Source organism: Tenrec ecaudatus, chromosome 7 (assembly GCF_050624435.1).
Source record: "Tenrec ecaudatus isolate mTenEca1 chromosome 7, mTenEca1.hap1, whole genome shotgun sequence".
In the NCBI taxonomy this organism is placed as follows: Eukaryota; Metazoa; Chordata; class Mammalia; order Afrosoricida; family Tenrecidae; genus Tenrec; species Tenrec ecaudatus.
In genome coordinates, this window is record NC_134536.1 from 98,547,695 (window position 1) to 98,565,256 (window position 17,562).

A 17,562-nucleotide genomic window follows, 5' to 3' on the forward strand; every position below is an offset into this window, starting at 1 on the left:
CTCACCACTGGTCCTGAAGGGATCATCCGCCCTGGATTCCCTGTGTTTCCAGTTCCTATCTGTACCAATGTACATCCTCTGGCCTAGCCAGATTTGTAAGGTAGAATGGGGATCATGATAATGGGGGGAGAGGAAGCATTAAAGAACTAGAGGAAAGTTGTATGTTTCATTGTTGCTACCCTCCACTCTGACTGGCTCGTCACCTCCCTGAGACCCTTATGTAAGGAGATATGATTGGTCTTTTGCTTCTGAAAATCCGTCCACTGATCATGTAAGACTAGAACAGATTTTTTTGTTTCTCCTTGTTTTGCATAATTTATGTATTGTCATTATGACAAAACAGTATCAAAGTAATGTTCTGTATGTCCCACTTGCAGCAGGCTCTCTAAGTTCTAGATCACACTGAATGTATATATATAGATATATACATATGTATATATACATATATATATGAAAGTAGGTACTCTCTCTAACTAAGTGCTTTCCTTCTCACTACACACTGTAATTTTTCCTTATACTTTGATAAGGTAGTTTTAAAGAACAAATTATAGGCTAAAATATTATTGCAATTCACTCTGTGCATGAAGCAGAAACCTATTGTCACTGATTTGATTCAGAGTGACCCCTGCAGCGTTTCAGAGACTAAATCTTTATGGAGGCAGACAGCAGAATCTTTCTCCCTGAGTGGCTCGTAGGTTTGAACCAGTGACCTTTTAGTTGGTAGCCGAAAGCCTAACCCACAGTATCACTAGGGCTTTAGGTAGGTTCTTGAAAAAGAGTACGGTATATCTGAAATGAAAGCAGGGACAGGAAGATGTTGGATATTTCCAAAGCTTGATTTATGCAAAAAGAAAGTTTTTGGTTTGTGGTGGGGATGAGGAATACTGCGAACACATGCCATGTAACAACAACAAAAACATCTGAAGAAGACAGTGGCAACTACTCTAAAAGTACTCGTAGCTTCAGCATAAAGAGCTCAAAGTTTTTACAGCATTTTATTCTAGTGATATTAGTTGTCTGACAACGTATCGGGGGAGGCTTTATAGTAAACACAGGGTTTGTAGAATGGCAAGGCAAGATGACTAGAGATTCAAGAGGGAGGCTAAACAGCATTTACCCTTTCGTTTGTTCATACTCCAGTCAGTAAATTCTACGCAAACTCTTCCTGATTACGATGAAGGGTGAAAAAAGATCATTTGCTGAACTATGCTAGTATATTTTGCTTATTAAAACAGAAGAATGGGTGCCCCCTCAAAAAGGTAGATTTTTTTCTGGAAAAAATGTTTTACTTAAATAATTGCCTATCATTCATCTATTTATTCGTATATTTTGGGCTGGGTGATCTTTGTTTTTTTTTAAACCATTGTTCTTGAAAATGCACATGGTAAAAGATACACCAATTCAAGAATCTCAACATGTAAAACTCAGTGTCCTTGGTCACATTCTTGAAACTATGTGACCAGTCTCAGTCCCCTCTCTTCAAATGTTCCTCACACATGGTCACACATGTAGCCCCTGGTCCCTTGAGCGTCCTGTCTAGCCTTTAGAGAACCCCTGCTCTCAATTTGATCCCATCTAGCACTATAAGAGAACATCATGTTCTAAACAGACAGTCTTTACTAACTAGGCTAAGCTGTTATTTGGTTTAAAGAGCAGTTGAGATATTGTTGGTTTAAAATTTAAAGATTATCTCAGGGCAATCACTTCAAGAGGTTATCTGGCTTCAGTGACTCCAGGAAATTTAGATTCCATGAGAACCAAATAACACTGTTTTTTAAAAATTACAAACCAAGAGAACTGCAAGTATTCTAAAACGGATGGCAAGGAGTAGGTAGCTTTTCTTGATGTAGTTGAGCAATTCAATGGTATTTGAGAGGTTTACTGAAATGTGAATGGTGCGATGGGATTGAGCAACAGAATTATTTGTGAATTGCATTGTATATATTGGGCTGTGAAAGATGTGGCAATAAAACTATAAAATAATTCTTTGTGCAGGAAAAAATTACGAACCTAATATGAATCTGTAGTTTACTTTTACCTTTTTCTTGGGAAAGAGCTTTCTTCAAAGGACACACACTGAGGCAAAGCTATTCTTGGCTCTTTTCAGAAGGTTTCTTATGAACGTGTCCCAAACTGGCAAGAATGCAGTCAAGTCCTTAGAAGGCTGTGAAGTGCCAGCTGCCGTTTCTATTACCTGCTCACTGCTCCGGATGCACAGAGGCAGGATTTGGCCAGCTCTGGTGAAATGCTTACTATTGTTCAACGCCGGAACTTTTAACACAATTTCTTCAAGCTTGGCATCCTGTTTTCATGGTTGTTCCTATAATGATTGACCAGGTTGCTTACCAGGAAGATTTTTAAAACAGTTCATCATTTTATAAGCTTTGTAGCTGGTTAAAAGCTTTTGGAAAAGTGTATTTCAGTAGCGTACTGTTTATGGGGGGACACTTTTGCATGGATTTCTAAAGTTTTGTAGTGGAGAGGGAGAAAACATCATCTTTGTAAGCATTCATAAATATTTCTGGATCATCTATTCTAAAAACTTAACCTCCTCACTCCCATTCACGTGTTTGAGAAGATAAATGTAGGAGACTGGGTTTGGCTTATCAAAGAAAGACAAAAATCTATGTGCACATGTCAAAGGAAAAGTAACTAATTTGAAATGTCACAGAGAAAAAATGTTGGCTAAGACATAATTATCATCACATGAGATTGTCCTTCAGCCAAAGTGAGCTAATGTGGAAAACACTCAAGTTTCAAACCAATTAGTGATTTAAAAAAAGAGAGATAATTCTAAAATCTTAGTAGAATTTTTCACCTTGAAAAACTGTTAATATAATAAATACTAGGATAAGATTTATTTTAAAACATTGATTTGGGACTGAAATTTTAGGAAGAATTAATATTTTAAAAGTTGGTACTAAGTAAAATCTTCTCCTTGTATGTTTGAAAATATAATCCAGTAAAGGGCATTATCCTTTTTCAAAGAATATTCTACACACATGTAACTATAATTGATTTGTCAGTTGTAACAAGATGTTAATAGCAGGAGAGAAAGTACGCAGGGGGAATGAAGGCACATAGGAACTTTAACATGAAATTTTCAACATTTTTTCTGTAAGCTAGAAAATAAAGTCTATATGGAAAAAACAATATTCTAATATTTAAGAATATAGACCCTGCCCTAGAAGGTCACTATGAATCAGCATCACCCTGGTGGCAGTGAGTCTGGTTTCATTTTGGAGGCTGTCGATTCTATAGGAAGTCCTGGGTGCTACGGGTCGCTCTGAGGTCTGCTAGCTGAATGGATGGTGGGAAAGATGAGGCAGTAAATAAAACTTACAGCCTTGGAAATCTTTTGCAGCAGTTCTATTCAGTCCCAGAGGGTGACTATGAGTTGAAATAGCATAGAAGGCCGTGGATTTTATAGTTCATATAGAAATATAGAAGATTCAGAAAGATTGAACGCATGTACACAAATACAAGGCTGTGTGTGGTTAATTTTAAAACACTGTCATCTCGCTTCCTGTGCTTTGGGACACACAATCAATCTCGATTTACATGGTCAAATCAAGACTTGATATATTAACACGAAGAGCTTCAAGGTTTCACAGAGAAACTTATTTCAGATGAAAGGAATTCACATGTGATATGGAACCCTAATTTACCTTTGGAAGTCCTTATATTGGTTTGATGTGTTGTTACAGATCGTGAGTTAAATTCAAACATTTCTATTCACTACCCTTTTCATTGGGCTTGGGGTTTGAGTCAGCTCACTCTACCCACAAACAAGCTGTATTGAAATACAGTAGGTCTGCTCCCAAGAACTCTGGCTTCCATTACAAAGAAACATCTATTCTTTGTTCAGCAGCAAAGCACAAAAGATGCTCTAAAATTCTTAGAATTAATCACTAGTGAACCAGAAAACAGGGCGCCAGTGTCGAGGACCACTTTCTATTTATATTATTCAATCTCTCTCTCTCTCCATCCCTCCTTCCTTCCATCCCTCCTTCCTTCCATCCCTCCCTCCTTCCCCACCTGTCTCTCTCTCTCTCTCTCTCTCTCTCTCTCTCTCTCTCTCTCTCTCTCTCTCTCTCTCTCTCACACACACACACACACACACACACACACACACACACACACACACATTTGGTTATAAGATTTTTAAATAAGATTTCAGTTCAAGAAAAGGGCAGGAATGTAGATTTCAAGATTGGTTGAAAGAATTGAGTCTTCACTATCTGAAAAGAAACACCACACAACCAGTATTTATATTTCTATCATAAGCTTAGTATTTTGAAGTTTCCCTTAGTTTCTCTGGTATTCGTGAGTTCCTAAAGATCTACTTCCATATAACAAATTTCCTTGTGTTTTATCTGGGATGAGTAATGATAAACTTGCTGCGGAGTTGTCCAGAAAAAAGAGTTTATCCTTTGAGTGAGCTACTCAACTTAAATCCTTGAGAATGGGAACTCAATAAGATTGCCTTGTTTTTCTGGGTCTTGCAAGCTTTCTACCTTTGGTAGGGTGCAGCCATACTATGCTTGGATTGCTCTTGGTTGGGGAAAACTATTAGCATTTTCCTTCTCTGGTGGTTTCCACGTTCCACAGGTTCACAGATCTCACTGTGCACTGAAGTATAGACAAAGTATTGAAGCTTCCATATACTAGAGCTTTCTTCATAACGCCTGAGTCCTACCCTTTGAGTTCAATAGTTTTATTTACAGTATATCTTAGTTGAGTTCTTATTTCTGAAAAACTGATCAAATTTGTAAATCATTCCTCACAGAAATGGATTATGTGGGCTATTCACAGGACAAGTTAGTACCTTAACTTCTGTTGGTTTTTTTTTTCTCTCTCCCCCTTATTTTGGTCTCAAATTTTTTAAGTGTATTTTTAAATTTAAAAGTTTTCTTCAAAATCTTAGTGCTCTTTTTATTACTGCCCATGACTGGCACAGAAAGGCTATAGAAAGATAAATCCATATCATTGAAAACTATGTCCTGGAGAGGTCTGAGGGGCCAGCCCCAATCCCAACTATGTGGACACCTGCCCCTCCCCCAAGAAGAATTTATTTCAGAGGACAGCACTGAATCTGCTGCTCTGGAAGAGGGACTTGTCTGGTCAGAGCACATGGGAGAAAATGAAGGGGGAGGAAGAGATAGTGGAGCACATCCTGGCCCACCAAGCCTTGAGGATCATATTCCCGCTCAGAGCAGCCAATCCACAGAGAGGACCACATGGCCAGCCCCACTATGAGACATGACATCCCTCACTGACCCATAGCCCTACACGGGACAACACTGAAGACACAGTGTGGGAATTCCATCTGATCTGATCCCACCACACCGAGGCAAAACACTAAGGATGTACAACAGAACTGCAAGGGGACAGAGCAATGAAGTCCCCAGGGAATACCGAAAATAGACTTTGGGACCAGGGCTTGGTGCCCTAACAGACTTGACTGGAAAACACTCCTAAAGGCCAACAAGCAGTCCTTGAACTAACTACAAGCTTTTCTTTCTTGTGTTTTGTTTTATTGTTGTTTAGCTTTATTTTGTTGCTCGGCTTTTCTCTGTCTTGTTTTTGTGCATGTTATTATCTCCGCAGGTTTGTCTAAATAAGATAGGCTGGATGAACAGTCTGGAGAAGAAAACAATGGGACCAAGAGTTCCGGGGGGACATGGGAGAGGGGGAGATTGGGGGAAAGGAAGTGGTGTTAAGAAATTCAGGGACAAGGAAACAATAAGTGACCCAAATGGGTGGTGAGGAGGGTGTAGGAGGCCTAGTAGGGCATGATCGAGGGTAATGTAAGTGAGAGGAATTACTGAAACCCAAATGAAGACTGAGCATGATAGTGGGACAAGAGAAAAGTAAAAGGAAATAGAGGAATGAGCTAGGAGGCAAAGGGTCTTTATAGAGGTCTAAATAAAGGCATGTACATATGCAAATATATCTATATATGAGGATGGGGAAATAGACTTTTGTGCCTATATTTATAGGTTTAGTTTTAAGGTAGCAGAAGGACATTGGGTCTCCACTTAAGTACTCCCTCAATGCAAGAATACTTTCTTCTATTAAACTGGCATTCTGTGATGCTCACCTTCCCAATGCAATCGCTGAATACAAAGTGGGTACATAAGCAAATATGGTGAAGAAAGCTGATGATGCCCGGCTATCAAAAGATATAGCATCTGGAGTCTTAAAGGCTTGAAGGTAAACAAGTGGCCATCTAGTTCAGAAGCAACAAAGCCCACATGGAAGAAGCACACCAGCCTATGCAGTCACAAGGTATCAAAGGGATCAGTTATCAGGCATCATCAGAACAAAAACTCATATAGTTGTGAATGAGGTGGGGAGTGCAGAGTGGAGACCCAAAGCCCATTTGTAGGCCACTGGACACCCCCTTACAGAACGGTCTCGGGAAGGAGACAAGCCGGTCATGGTGCGATGTAGCAACGATGAAACTTACAACTTTCCTCTAGTTCCTAAATGCTTCCTCCCCACCCACTATCATGATCCCAATTCTACCTTACAAATCTGGCTAGACCAGAGGATGTACACTGATACAGATAGGAACTGGAAACACAGGGAATCCAGGGCAGATGATCCCTTCAGGACCAGTTGTGAGAGTGTCAGTACCAACACCGGGAGGGTAGAAGGCAGGTGGATTGGAAAGTGCGAACCGATTATAAGGATCTACATGTGACCTCCTCCCTGGGGGACGGGCAACAGAAAAGTGAGTGAAGGGAGACATCGGACAGGGCAACATCGGACAGGGCACGATATGACTAAATAATAGCTTATAAATTATCAAGGGTTCATGAGGGAGTGGGGAGCAGGGAGGAAGGTGGGAAAATTATGAGCTGATGCCAGGGGCTTAAGTGGAGAGCAAATGTTTTGAGAACGATGAGGGCAAACAATGTTCAAATGTGCTTTATACAATTGGTGTATGTATGGATTGTGATAAGAGTTGTATGAGCCCCTATTAAAATGATTTTTTTTTAGAGAAAGAAAACTCTGTCCTTTCTTTCCTCTTTTCTTTCCCCATCTTTATTTTTGATGGCTTTGGCAACTTTGAGAAACACTGGCTAGGTATTTTATAGAATGTCCCTCAATTTGAGTTTGTCTGATTTATTTCTCATTATTAGACTGAACTATGTGTTTTGGGAAGAAAGCCCACAGTGGTAAATGGTCGTTCATGGTTAAACATGCTATCTAAAGGATACATATCATTAATGTGATTTATCCCTGAGGATGTTAACTTTGATAATTTAGCTTGAGGTGTTTTTCAGATTAGAATCAATAGTTCTTGAAGACCATTAAAACATTTCCTGACACATTAGCTATAGGGAAATGAATGGGAATTGAGCTTTCGGTATTTTCTTACTGCTGATGGTGTAAGACTGATACAAATTTCTAAGTATTTAGACAAAAATAATTTCAGTTGCTGGTAAGAACATCTTATCTTTTTTAATGTGTTGTAGGTGGGAATGAGATCCAGACACCAAGGTAGTGAGAGTTCATCCAACGGGCGTATCTCCTGCCCCAAGTCCTCAGTCATCAGCAATGCTGATGATAAAAGTCTTTCAGAAGATGCTAAAAAGAAGAATAAATCAAACAGAAAGGAGGAGGACGTCATGGCCTCAGGAACTGTCAAGCGACACCTAAAGCCATCTGGAGAAAGTGAACGAAAGAATAAGAAGTCTCTGGAGTTATCCAAAGAAGACCTCATCCAGCTCCTCAGTATAATGGAGGGGGAACTACAGGTAGGGTGACACTTCCTCAATCAGTGTTTCTAGAGATTCTGAACTCTAAAGGACTGTGCGCCCATATTTCCCATTGGATTGTGGCCTTCACGGAGAAGGGATGATGTCTTTCTTATTCCTTTTCAAATTCCTAGGGCTTGGAATGTGTTTATACTGAATAAAGATTTATTGAATGAATGAATGGTGCTGATTCCAGCTTCAAGCTTCTGTAGAAGCAAACAGCTTCTTCATTGTATGACTGTAGTAATAGTTTGATAGAAGTACCAACACTTAAGGGTCAGTGGGGGAAAAAAAGACCTTGAATGATACAGATTGACATAGTGTCAGCAACCGTGTGCTTAAACAGCAGGTGTGAGGATGCGCAAGACGAGGCGGTGCCTTGTTGTGCTGTACGTTTGGTGGCTGTGAGTCAGAGCCACATAGGTGGCACCTCACAGCACAACCTAGCTCAATAGGTCTTCAGTTATCTGATTTAGCTACTCACTGCGGTCGAATATGTGTAATCATCTATCATTATAATGAAAATTTCAGGTCCATTATTACTTTTTTTTCAGAAGGCATGTGAGAAAGAATTATGTGCATCATATGTTTACATCTAAAAAGTTTATAAATAGACATATTTGAAAATATATGTATCATTGATATGTAAATACATAAAGCGAGTGGGAGGAGGTGTGTGTGAAATTAGTCTTGCTGTTTGGCTCTTTCCTCACTTTTTCATAACATTTAGTCTTCAATTTTCTCTTCACAAAGTTAAGATACATGCAAATAAGCAAAGCATTGCATTGTGAAGAACCTAATACTAAAAAATACAGAGTATTTTTGAGTCTCTTATCTCATTTGAACATGAATATTATTATGTGGAAGTAGGAAAATGCTTTTCTTTGTGTGTGTGAGGAAACAACTATTATTCTATCAATGAGAAGACTGAGATGCAGAAGGATAAATACTGTATCCAAGTTTCAAAGCAGATTGGCTGGAACTAAACAAAGCCAAGGTCTCTGATTCTTGGTCTAGTGCTCTTCCCCCTGTTGGCATACTGGTTAAGCACTCGACTACTAACTGAGAGGTTGACAGTTTGAATCCATCCAGTGCTTCTGCAGGAAAAAGATGTGTTAATTTACCCCTGTAAAGATTACATCCTAGAAAGCCCTATGGGGTGTTTCTATTCTGTCATGTGGGGGCTGACTTGACGGCATCTAAAAATATCGTCAGGCTCTTTCCATTGCCAGCCCCCATCAACTTTGTCTCATCGTCATGAGCCAAGTCCCCATTGGTGAGCCCTTGAAAGGATTCAGGGAGGTGTTGGAATTCTTCAGAGTGTCTGATCCAAGAACAATTGTATTTCTGGAGGTTGTGGTGCACCAACCTTGAGTGAGTGAGTGAGTGAGTGAGTGAGTGAGTAGAAGATGAGTTAAGAGTGGAATTGCTGCTTTCTTTCTATTTTTGTTAGGTTATTAGCTTGCATGAACTACTAAAGGAGTACTAACAATTGCATGAAATGAAACCTTTGTTGACACCCTGCTGCTGTTGGCATTACGGAGGTTAGTTGCCACTGACGCTAGACTAGGGTTGGCCAGTCTGCTCTGTTCTCATCTGTATGGGCACACAGATAGGGAAACCCCTGGAAACTGGAGAAATATAAAGCATACAAAACTCTGTCTAGAAAAACAAACAAATATGACTGAGTTTACCATTTATGGCCTTAGAAAAATTACATTTCACAGCAAGAGACAAAATTTTCCAGAGTTGCCACCATTACTAAAAATAGCTCTGCCACTCCCAGTAGTGTAGTTAATGTTTTGTCTATTAATATTTGTTCTGTTAACAGGCAGAATGCATTATTTCAATTTTTTTAAATTGTCCCCAACCCACAGCTATTGACCTGAGTAGAAGAGATAATAATTGTCTTGGGAACTGTGATAGTTACATAATCTGTTGTCAATTTGAGACATATGAGTGAAGGGTGGAGTTTGCCTGTCAATCAGGTCACAGCCTGATGACCTCATTTAGAGGTACTAAGGAGATAAATATCTCGCTGGGGGCGGGACACTAGCTCACTCCCTGATAGACTCTGTACTGACAAGACACATGGAGCTATGCTGATGGCAGCGAGAGCCCTGGACCTAGAGAAGCCACGTGGGGCCCTCTGCTAGCTCAGAGATGCTTACAATGCCACTGTATCCACAATTTTTGCCACCCACTGGCCTGTGATCTTCCTGCATTCGGCATCATTGCATGTGTTTCATGAGTCTGAAGAGGAACTTTATAGATTGGTTTTGGACATATGGGCTAATATCAGATTCATGGACTTGATGGTGACTGGGCCTGGGATGTGTTCTCAATATTCAACTGCTCTTGTACATAAAGCTCTTTCCTATACATATATGAATGTCTATGAATTTGTTTCTCTAGTCTACCCAGACCAACACAGGAACATTCACAAAACAATACTGTCAGCTCACGTCTCTCCAGATGTGGTGTGGTGGCTTGTAAAGTTTGCGGCTCTTCTAGACTCTCGTTGCTACAGAAGACTGTTAATCATGGTCAAACTGGAAGGGATTCAAGAATTCTGTCGCTCTGTTGTTCATGAGGGTACTAGATTTGCTTCAAAGGCTAGAAATGCAAAATGTTGATGAAAACATCCAGTAAATAAAGAAAGCAGCCAGCAGTCTCCATTGAAGTGCATTTTACTTTCCATTATCTTTATAAATACAGGAGATTCCATTTTTTTTACACTATCATTGTGTACCTAACAACTATAGGTAATTAAAATTTAAAGATTTTGTGCAAGATGAAAAATGAACGAAGGACCTGGTATTTTAAGGAATTCCACAGAGAATTCATTTGCAATGTAAGCCATTTCTCACACACGTGTATTTGTAAGTATAGATGTTTGAAATGCAGATGTTGTAACATTATTGTTGTTGTTCTGTGCCAAGAGGGAATTCTGACCCACCGTGCCCAACAGAAGAAAATACTGCCGGTTCCTGCACCATCCTCATAATCCGTACATTTGCGCTCGCGGGGTCGCCACTGTGTCAGTTCATCATGCCGAGGGTTGCAATATTAAATTTGTTTGAAATGAGGGTTCCTATATTTAGAGCCATAGCTGTAGGTATATGTTCTTGAGGTGCATGCCAGGTATAAAACAGTCGCATGCCAGGCTTCCAGTCTAGAGACAAGAAAACGCTGCTAGAGCTGGTGTTGGGAAAACCGGCAGGGATATCGTTCTTGAGGTAAGTGACCTTCAGCTCAGGCCCACATGGCGCCTGACTTGGCATGCACAGAGGGTTTAGTGAGCTGTCCTCAGATCTCCAGAAGCCATCAAGATTGGAGGTTCAAATCTGTTTCTGAAAGGTCACAGGCTTGGGAACCGGACAGAATGCAATTCTATTACTAGTTATTTAAGAACATCACACACTTTTAATCTTTTCTTTACCGGTTGCCTAGACAATTTTTTTGATGAAGAAAACTATAGAAAGTTAGTAACTGCCGCAAGCAGATGCCAAGCGGTGGCACCCCTCAATTCTCCACAGACTCCTGCTTTGTGGGGTGAGGGCAAGGTAGGAAGGGGTGTCCTGAAGGCATTGCTAGGGTGTGTGCTTACACGTGCTGGAATCAACCATCACCGAGTTTAGTCCACAGTCACTCTCCCCCCAGCCATATTTCTTGGAAAACTCTTCAGCATGCTTACAGAATTTTTTTATGGTCCTTAGAGTTTCCTTCTGCTAGGTCCTTCTGCCTGAGTGGTTATTTGGACTGGGGGTCGATCCCCAATGCTCTTAGGGACTGGATGACTTGGTCGGTTTGGGTGTCTGGCGTCCAGTTTTTGTGTTAATTACTGGCAGACAGACCTGCCCTTTCTCATGGATGTTGGGTAGTAAGTAGTCTTTGTAGTAAGGTGATCTTTAGCAGTTTGAATGGGTTATCTGTTAGAAAGTTGTTTTTCATTCTGAAGGCCCCTTATCCTAAGGAGGATTGCTGGGAACCATAGGCCCTCGCCAAGCCAATAAATTAGCTTCATCAACTTATATGTTACAGGTGTTTTTTATTCCGCATCTGCAGAGTTTTTCAAGTGTCTTGGTCAGCCTCCCGCTGGCTGCTGGCATGGAGCTGGTGCTTCCGCTGTCCCAGGAAATGCAGTTCCATCTGCGCACATGGGGTCGCCCTTAGTCAGAAAGACTCAGTGGTGGCAGATGTGTGATTCAAATGCCCTTATTCTGAAGGTGGTGTCCAAGGTTGTGTAACAAATTGGCACTCATTGCACCTGGTGAAGTTGTCTTTTCTTACAAATTTGAAAGCAATACGCAGGCTATTGGACTAGCCTACATCACACAGCAATTTAGTTACCATTTGCTCTCAATCCATCTTTAAGTTCAGTATTCTTTCCACGATATTATTTAAGCTATGAGGATATTCAACACCTTTATATTGGTTCCTGGTTTCCAGAATTTCTTCGCAGTAGACTACATGGGAAACTTGAGGGCCAAAATAATTTTGTGAAAATATAAGACTTTTTAGCTACGAGAAATTCAGAGAGGTTTCTTTTGCATGAAGATGGTGGAAAGTGACCTAGATTTTGAAATATTTTGAGATCTGGATGCAGAGAGAAGGGAGGGTGACAGGGCTGCCACATGGCCCCCTAGGTGGGGCACTGCGAAACCACAAGGTCTCTGTATTCCCTACTCTGTGGTGGTGTGTGCTGGACTTGGACAAGGACATCGTGTTGGGGCATAGGGACTCGAAGCAGGGTGACCGCAGATGGGCCTGGGATATTGGGATGTGAGTTAGACCGGGTTGTCTAGAGAAACAAATCCAGAGATACTCATTTTTGCATCAGAGAGAACTTTATATCAAAGAGAAATTGTATGTTGAGAAAACACACCAGCCCAGTCCAGATCAAATCCATAAGTCTGATATTAGCCCCTATGCCCAATACCAATCTATAAAGTCCTCTCTAGTCTCACATAGTACATGCAAAGATGCCCAATTCAGGAAGATCACAGGCCGGTGGGTGAAAAGTCTTGTGAATCCAGTTGTTGTGGAAGCATCTCCAGGACTCCAGCTGCCATCAGCGTGGCTCCATGTGGCTTGTCAACAGGAAAGACTAACAGAGAGAGTGTGTGTCCTGCCTCAAGGGAGGACAGGAAGAGTTCTCAGAATCCTCAGGGGAAGGCCATGCCCACCCAGAGGCCTCATTGACTATGACCTGATTGACAGGGTAGACTCCACCCCTTCACTTAAATTGATAGGAGATTATGTAACTGCCACAGGGCCGTAATGGCAAGAGATGTGCCTGGAGGTGACTTGTGGAAAGGAAGAGATTAAGCATCACACAGGCAGTTCATCCTCAGACTCCCTTTTGTTCTTTCTCATTTTCTCCAAAGCCATAGCCAGCGCTTTGGGTCTGGTGGGTAATTCTGTGTGGTTTTTGAGACAGGAAAGTAAGCTGGTACACCAGTTTCCTGTCACCTCTGGAATCTGCTGAGTGAGTCTAAGAATTTGCTCAGCAAACATTTGTTGTTCTTTTTGACATTGCAAAATTTACAGATTTTATTTATTTGTTTATGTGGCCATTCAGGTATCTAGTGACCTTTTCAAAATGCTGTTTTAATTAATGGCCATGTATTAGAAATGGAGCTGCCCCTCACAGAGACTTTTGTGTGCTAAGGAGTCTTTCTAGAGCCAGTGATATCATGCCCCTAGTCTTAGGGAGAGACGTCTCAGCCATTGGAAGCCTTTCCTCTCAGAACAAGGACCGGCTGGCATTATCTGCAGAGAAGCAACTGGGACACTTTCTATTATGATACTTCTGTCATCAACTGCTGCTTCCAGTAACAAGTGCTTTCTAATAAATCTCTGGGTGAAAAACTGGTTCCATATTTCCCAGAATAAAGGAAAATAATGAAATAGTACACTAGAAGGACCATGATTAATTTCTCCTTGTATTTATCCAAAAATAGCTCAAGAGATTTTAAAGAGGCCAGTTGACTTGGCAGTACTAAAAACAAGAAAAGTTCAAAGGAAATGATACATCACAAAGTGATAATACAAAAAGTTTGGTAAATGGATATTCCTGTAAACTTATTCGAGGGCACATATGAACTACTTTACTTGGTGGAAAAACTTAGTCATTTTAATAGTAAATTCTTCTCATATATTCACGTGAATATATTTTAGAAAAATCAACCTCAACTATAGTTTCATCATTTTTTCCCTTTATGGTTGTAGCTAATTCTTCATTGTGCATAAGGAGGTACTGAGAAAGTAGAAAGCACAACGAGGTAAAGTACTATGACTCCATCTGACTGATATTCACTGGGCTAAGTCACACTGAGCAATCTTTCTTCATCTCGGTGCCTGGCAGAAGAAGGCACTAACTTTTATAGATGATTTGTGAAAAGGGTAATATGCCGACAGACTATTAGATGCTTCTTGGTCTACATATAACCTCCTTCCTGGGGGGATGGACAATAGAAAATTGGGTGAAGGGAGATGTCAGACAGTGTGAGATATGACAAAATAATAATAATTTATACATTATCAAGGGTTCATGAGGGAGGGGGAGCAGGTAGGGAGGCGGGGAAATGAGGAACTGATGCCAAGGGCTCAAGTAGAAAGCAAATGTTTTGAGAATGATGATGGCAACAAATGTACAAATGTGCTTGACACAATGGATGGATGTATGGATTGTGATAAGAGTTGTACAAGCCCCTGATATAATGATTTAAAAAAACAAAAAGGAAACTTCCTGTATTTCCCTGCAAGCTGGTGAGGTTCTTAGGCATTTTTCGTTAATGTTGCTCTGTAGCTACATCACCACCTACAGAAGTAGCCTCTATCTTATTTTCTGTCTTCTCAAGAGACAGTTCATTCATCTCAGGCTTTAGTTAATTAATTAAAAGTGGATTGATTTTATAATATTTAGAGCACTTTACTAGGCTAATGGTATAAGTAAAATACAGACCTGAGAAACACTAATATATGTACTTAAATTTTTAGGAGCCTATATTCTGTTCCAGGAATGGCTTCTGGCAGTAGGGATTGGAGCACTCATTATGACGTGGTAGGGGAGAGGACACAACTATAGGATTATCTAGAGCACTGGTTCTCAACCTGTGGGTCGCGACTCCTTTGGTGGTTAAACAACCCTCTCACAGGGGTCGCCCAATTCATAACAGTAGCAAAATTACAGTGATGAAGTAGCAACGAAAATAATTTTATGGTTGGGGGTCACCACAACATGAGGAACTGTATTAAAGGGTCGCAACATTAGGAAGGTTGAGAACCACTGATCTGGAATATATTATATACATCATATACAAATGTGTATAGTTAAAATGCAAATTATGGTAATGCAAAGAAAGAAATTATTTTTATCCGAGGAAATGAGTAAGTATCTTAGTAAAGTGTCAGATCTTGAGAAATGACTAGGTTTGGGACAAATAGAATTGAGTAAGGGCTAACATTCAACACACACACAGTACAGGGGAAGTATGGCCCTTTCATCAGAATACTCTGATTTGAAAGAGAAGAGAGTCTAGCCTTTGGTTCTTGAATTTGGAGATCACTTGGAATATTTGTCAGAGCAATTTCAGTGGTGTTTTTGTCCTTTTAAAATTGATTGAGAAGGGAAGGGAAGTTAAATAAATAGAATAAAGTCCTATTAAAATTTCAGGACCTTAGAACGTACATTTTTTTAAAGTATTAACCAGATTTTTTGGATCATGCCACAGACAAAGAAGGCAAACCATCCTCTCCGTTCATGTAGCAGTACATTACTTGTCTGGTACAGAGTATGGCCTTACACATATGTTGATCAATCAACAAATGTGTAATCATCTTATTGTTCTTCTCTACTTGTAGACTTTCAGTGAAACAGGGAATGACTAAAAAGTAAAAGTCTTGAACAATGTCTCTTGAAATCCAAGACTTACCGGGTTGCGTGGAAGAATCCGAACGGTTTGGTAGTTGGTCTTATCTGTGTTGATTTTGGACCTCAGTTTACTTCCCATCTGCATAATGTGAATACTTCCCGTGGTTTGGCATTTTGTGAGTTCTAAATTTAGCCAATGTGTTATTTGAAGAAGTGTGTATAAGGAAGACAATGAAAAATATAGAATAGTAGTTAAGGAAAACTCAGGTCAGTGGAGTGTTTTTAATGAGGAAAGGAACTTTATTTTGTTTATGGGTGAGGAGGTTATAGGACCACACATGTTATAATCTGAGAAAAAGTAAGAGGCTTGGAGGCGGTTGGAAGAAGGAATTGAAGGTAAGGTTTGGTGTGATCATGGTTTTGACCTTGAAATGGAGGGAAATCCTCATCTGTGACAGAGGGAAGGAGGATAAAGAAAGGAGGGGTCGGGGAGAGAGCACTAGATCTAATTGCGATGATGTTTATACACCTCTTTTTAAAAGTAGTTTAACTATGGAAGCATATGATATGATATGTGACTATTATATCCAGAACACTACTGAAAAAAGAAAGAAAGAAAAAGAAACTTGACCAGTGGTTCCCGTGGGTGAGGAAGGAGGGTTGTTGCGTAGGGGACATTGAGTTCATGCTAGTGGTGGTGGACTAATTTAAGAAAAGGTATCAGCGAGGATTGGACAACATGAAGAGGATAATCAGTGGCAGGGGATTATACATATAGAAGTTGTTGAATTGGAGAATGTTTCTTTGTGAATATTTGGGCTACAATTTTAAAAATAATTACACGAAGAGCAATGAGTACAGGAAGAAGAAAATGTTCAAAATTGATTGTGGGAATGATCGTACAACTCTTTTTGATATGCTTGCCCTATTGAATTGTATGATGTGTGGATGAAGTGCCAATAAAATTGTTAAAAAAAAAAGGATGGTTGGAAATGGAAGCAAGTTGTTAGCAAGTTGTTAGGTGGGTGGTTCTGCGAGATCGCCCTCAATTTTTAACATTCTTAGTTTAGTGAAGAAAAAGTTATTTTTCACTGAAACAGAGAAGGCCTGAGCCAATGATAGTTTTCAGGTTCAAGGTGTACATGCTGAATCATTGCTGAGGGGTATGTGAGAAGAAGGTGAATTAATGTGAGCAGCTTAGGATTCAGTGGGGAGAAAGACTATGTCTTTGTAGGGGCACCAGTTTCCTTGGCAGTTTAGGAGTAAAAAACAAGGATGAAGTTTATAGCACAGGATCTAGGGTAGGGACTTTTACAGGTGAGTGGGGTAAAAGGATAAAGGTACAAGAAATTGTGTTGGTGTGTCATGACCAGAAGAGATATAGGAACTGAGCAAGTCAATGGGAGAATGAGCCAGAGTGGGATGGAAAGACAGAAAGTCTATTTCCATTTAAAGTTCTGCTTGATGCACTGTTGTTTAAAAGATGCAAGACCTTGGGTATGACCTGGAAGTGAAGGCAGTTGAAATGTATGGGGCCAAGGGGTGCTGTAAATGCCTTAAACACATGTTGAACTCTCATAGGAAGATGGTAAGATCTGAACTTGCATCCCTTAGTTAACTACGAGGCCTGTGGATCCAAAGGTCAGCAGAAAACTATTGCCAGAGTGCTTTTTCTAAAGTGTCCATTTGATTATATAACTGCCTTGCTTAGGAATTTACAGGAAATGTCTAGATTTTATCAGATTGAAACCCAAACGGCTCAGATTGATCTGCAAAATCCATGTGTTAACTGACTTTCCCTAAGCTATTAAAATTCACTTTAGAGTTCGGGACTATTTCTATTTAGGCAGGCAGAGTCCACCTTTCCCCTAACTCCTTTGTGACACATACATTAACACATAAAAAAACCAACAC

The 17,562-nt window shown here is 40.2% G+C and overlaps 1 protein-coding gene and 1 pseudogene across 6 annotated transcripts in view; one reads left to right on the top strand and one right to left on the bottom strand.

The window, feature by feature from the left end:
- FILIP1 (filamin A interacting protein 1) overlaps positions 1-17,562 on the top strand; it is a 307,485-nt gene that overhangs the window by 160,770 nt on the left and 129,153 nt on the right. For 5 of the 6 annotated variants that reach the window (XM_075554872.1, XM_075554874.1, XM_075554869.1 and 2 more), the window contains exon 2: positions 7,488-7,769. The exons of the other annotated variant lie outside the window; for it this stretch is intronic. In XM_075554872.1, the coding sequence (XP_075410987.1) occupies positions 7,494-7,769 (276 nt within the window). In that variant the 5' untranslated portion in view covers positions 7,488-7,493. The remainder of the gene's footprint in view (positions 1-7,487; positions 7,770-17,562) is intronic. 6 annotated transcript variants of the gene reach the window in all.
- Positions 11,363-11,881, bottom strand: LOC142453098 (ubiquitin-conjugating enzyme E2 L3 pseudogene; annotated as a pseudogene).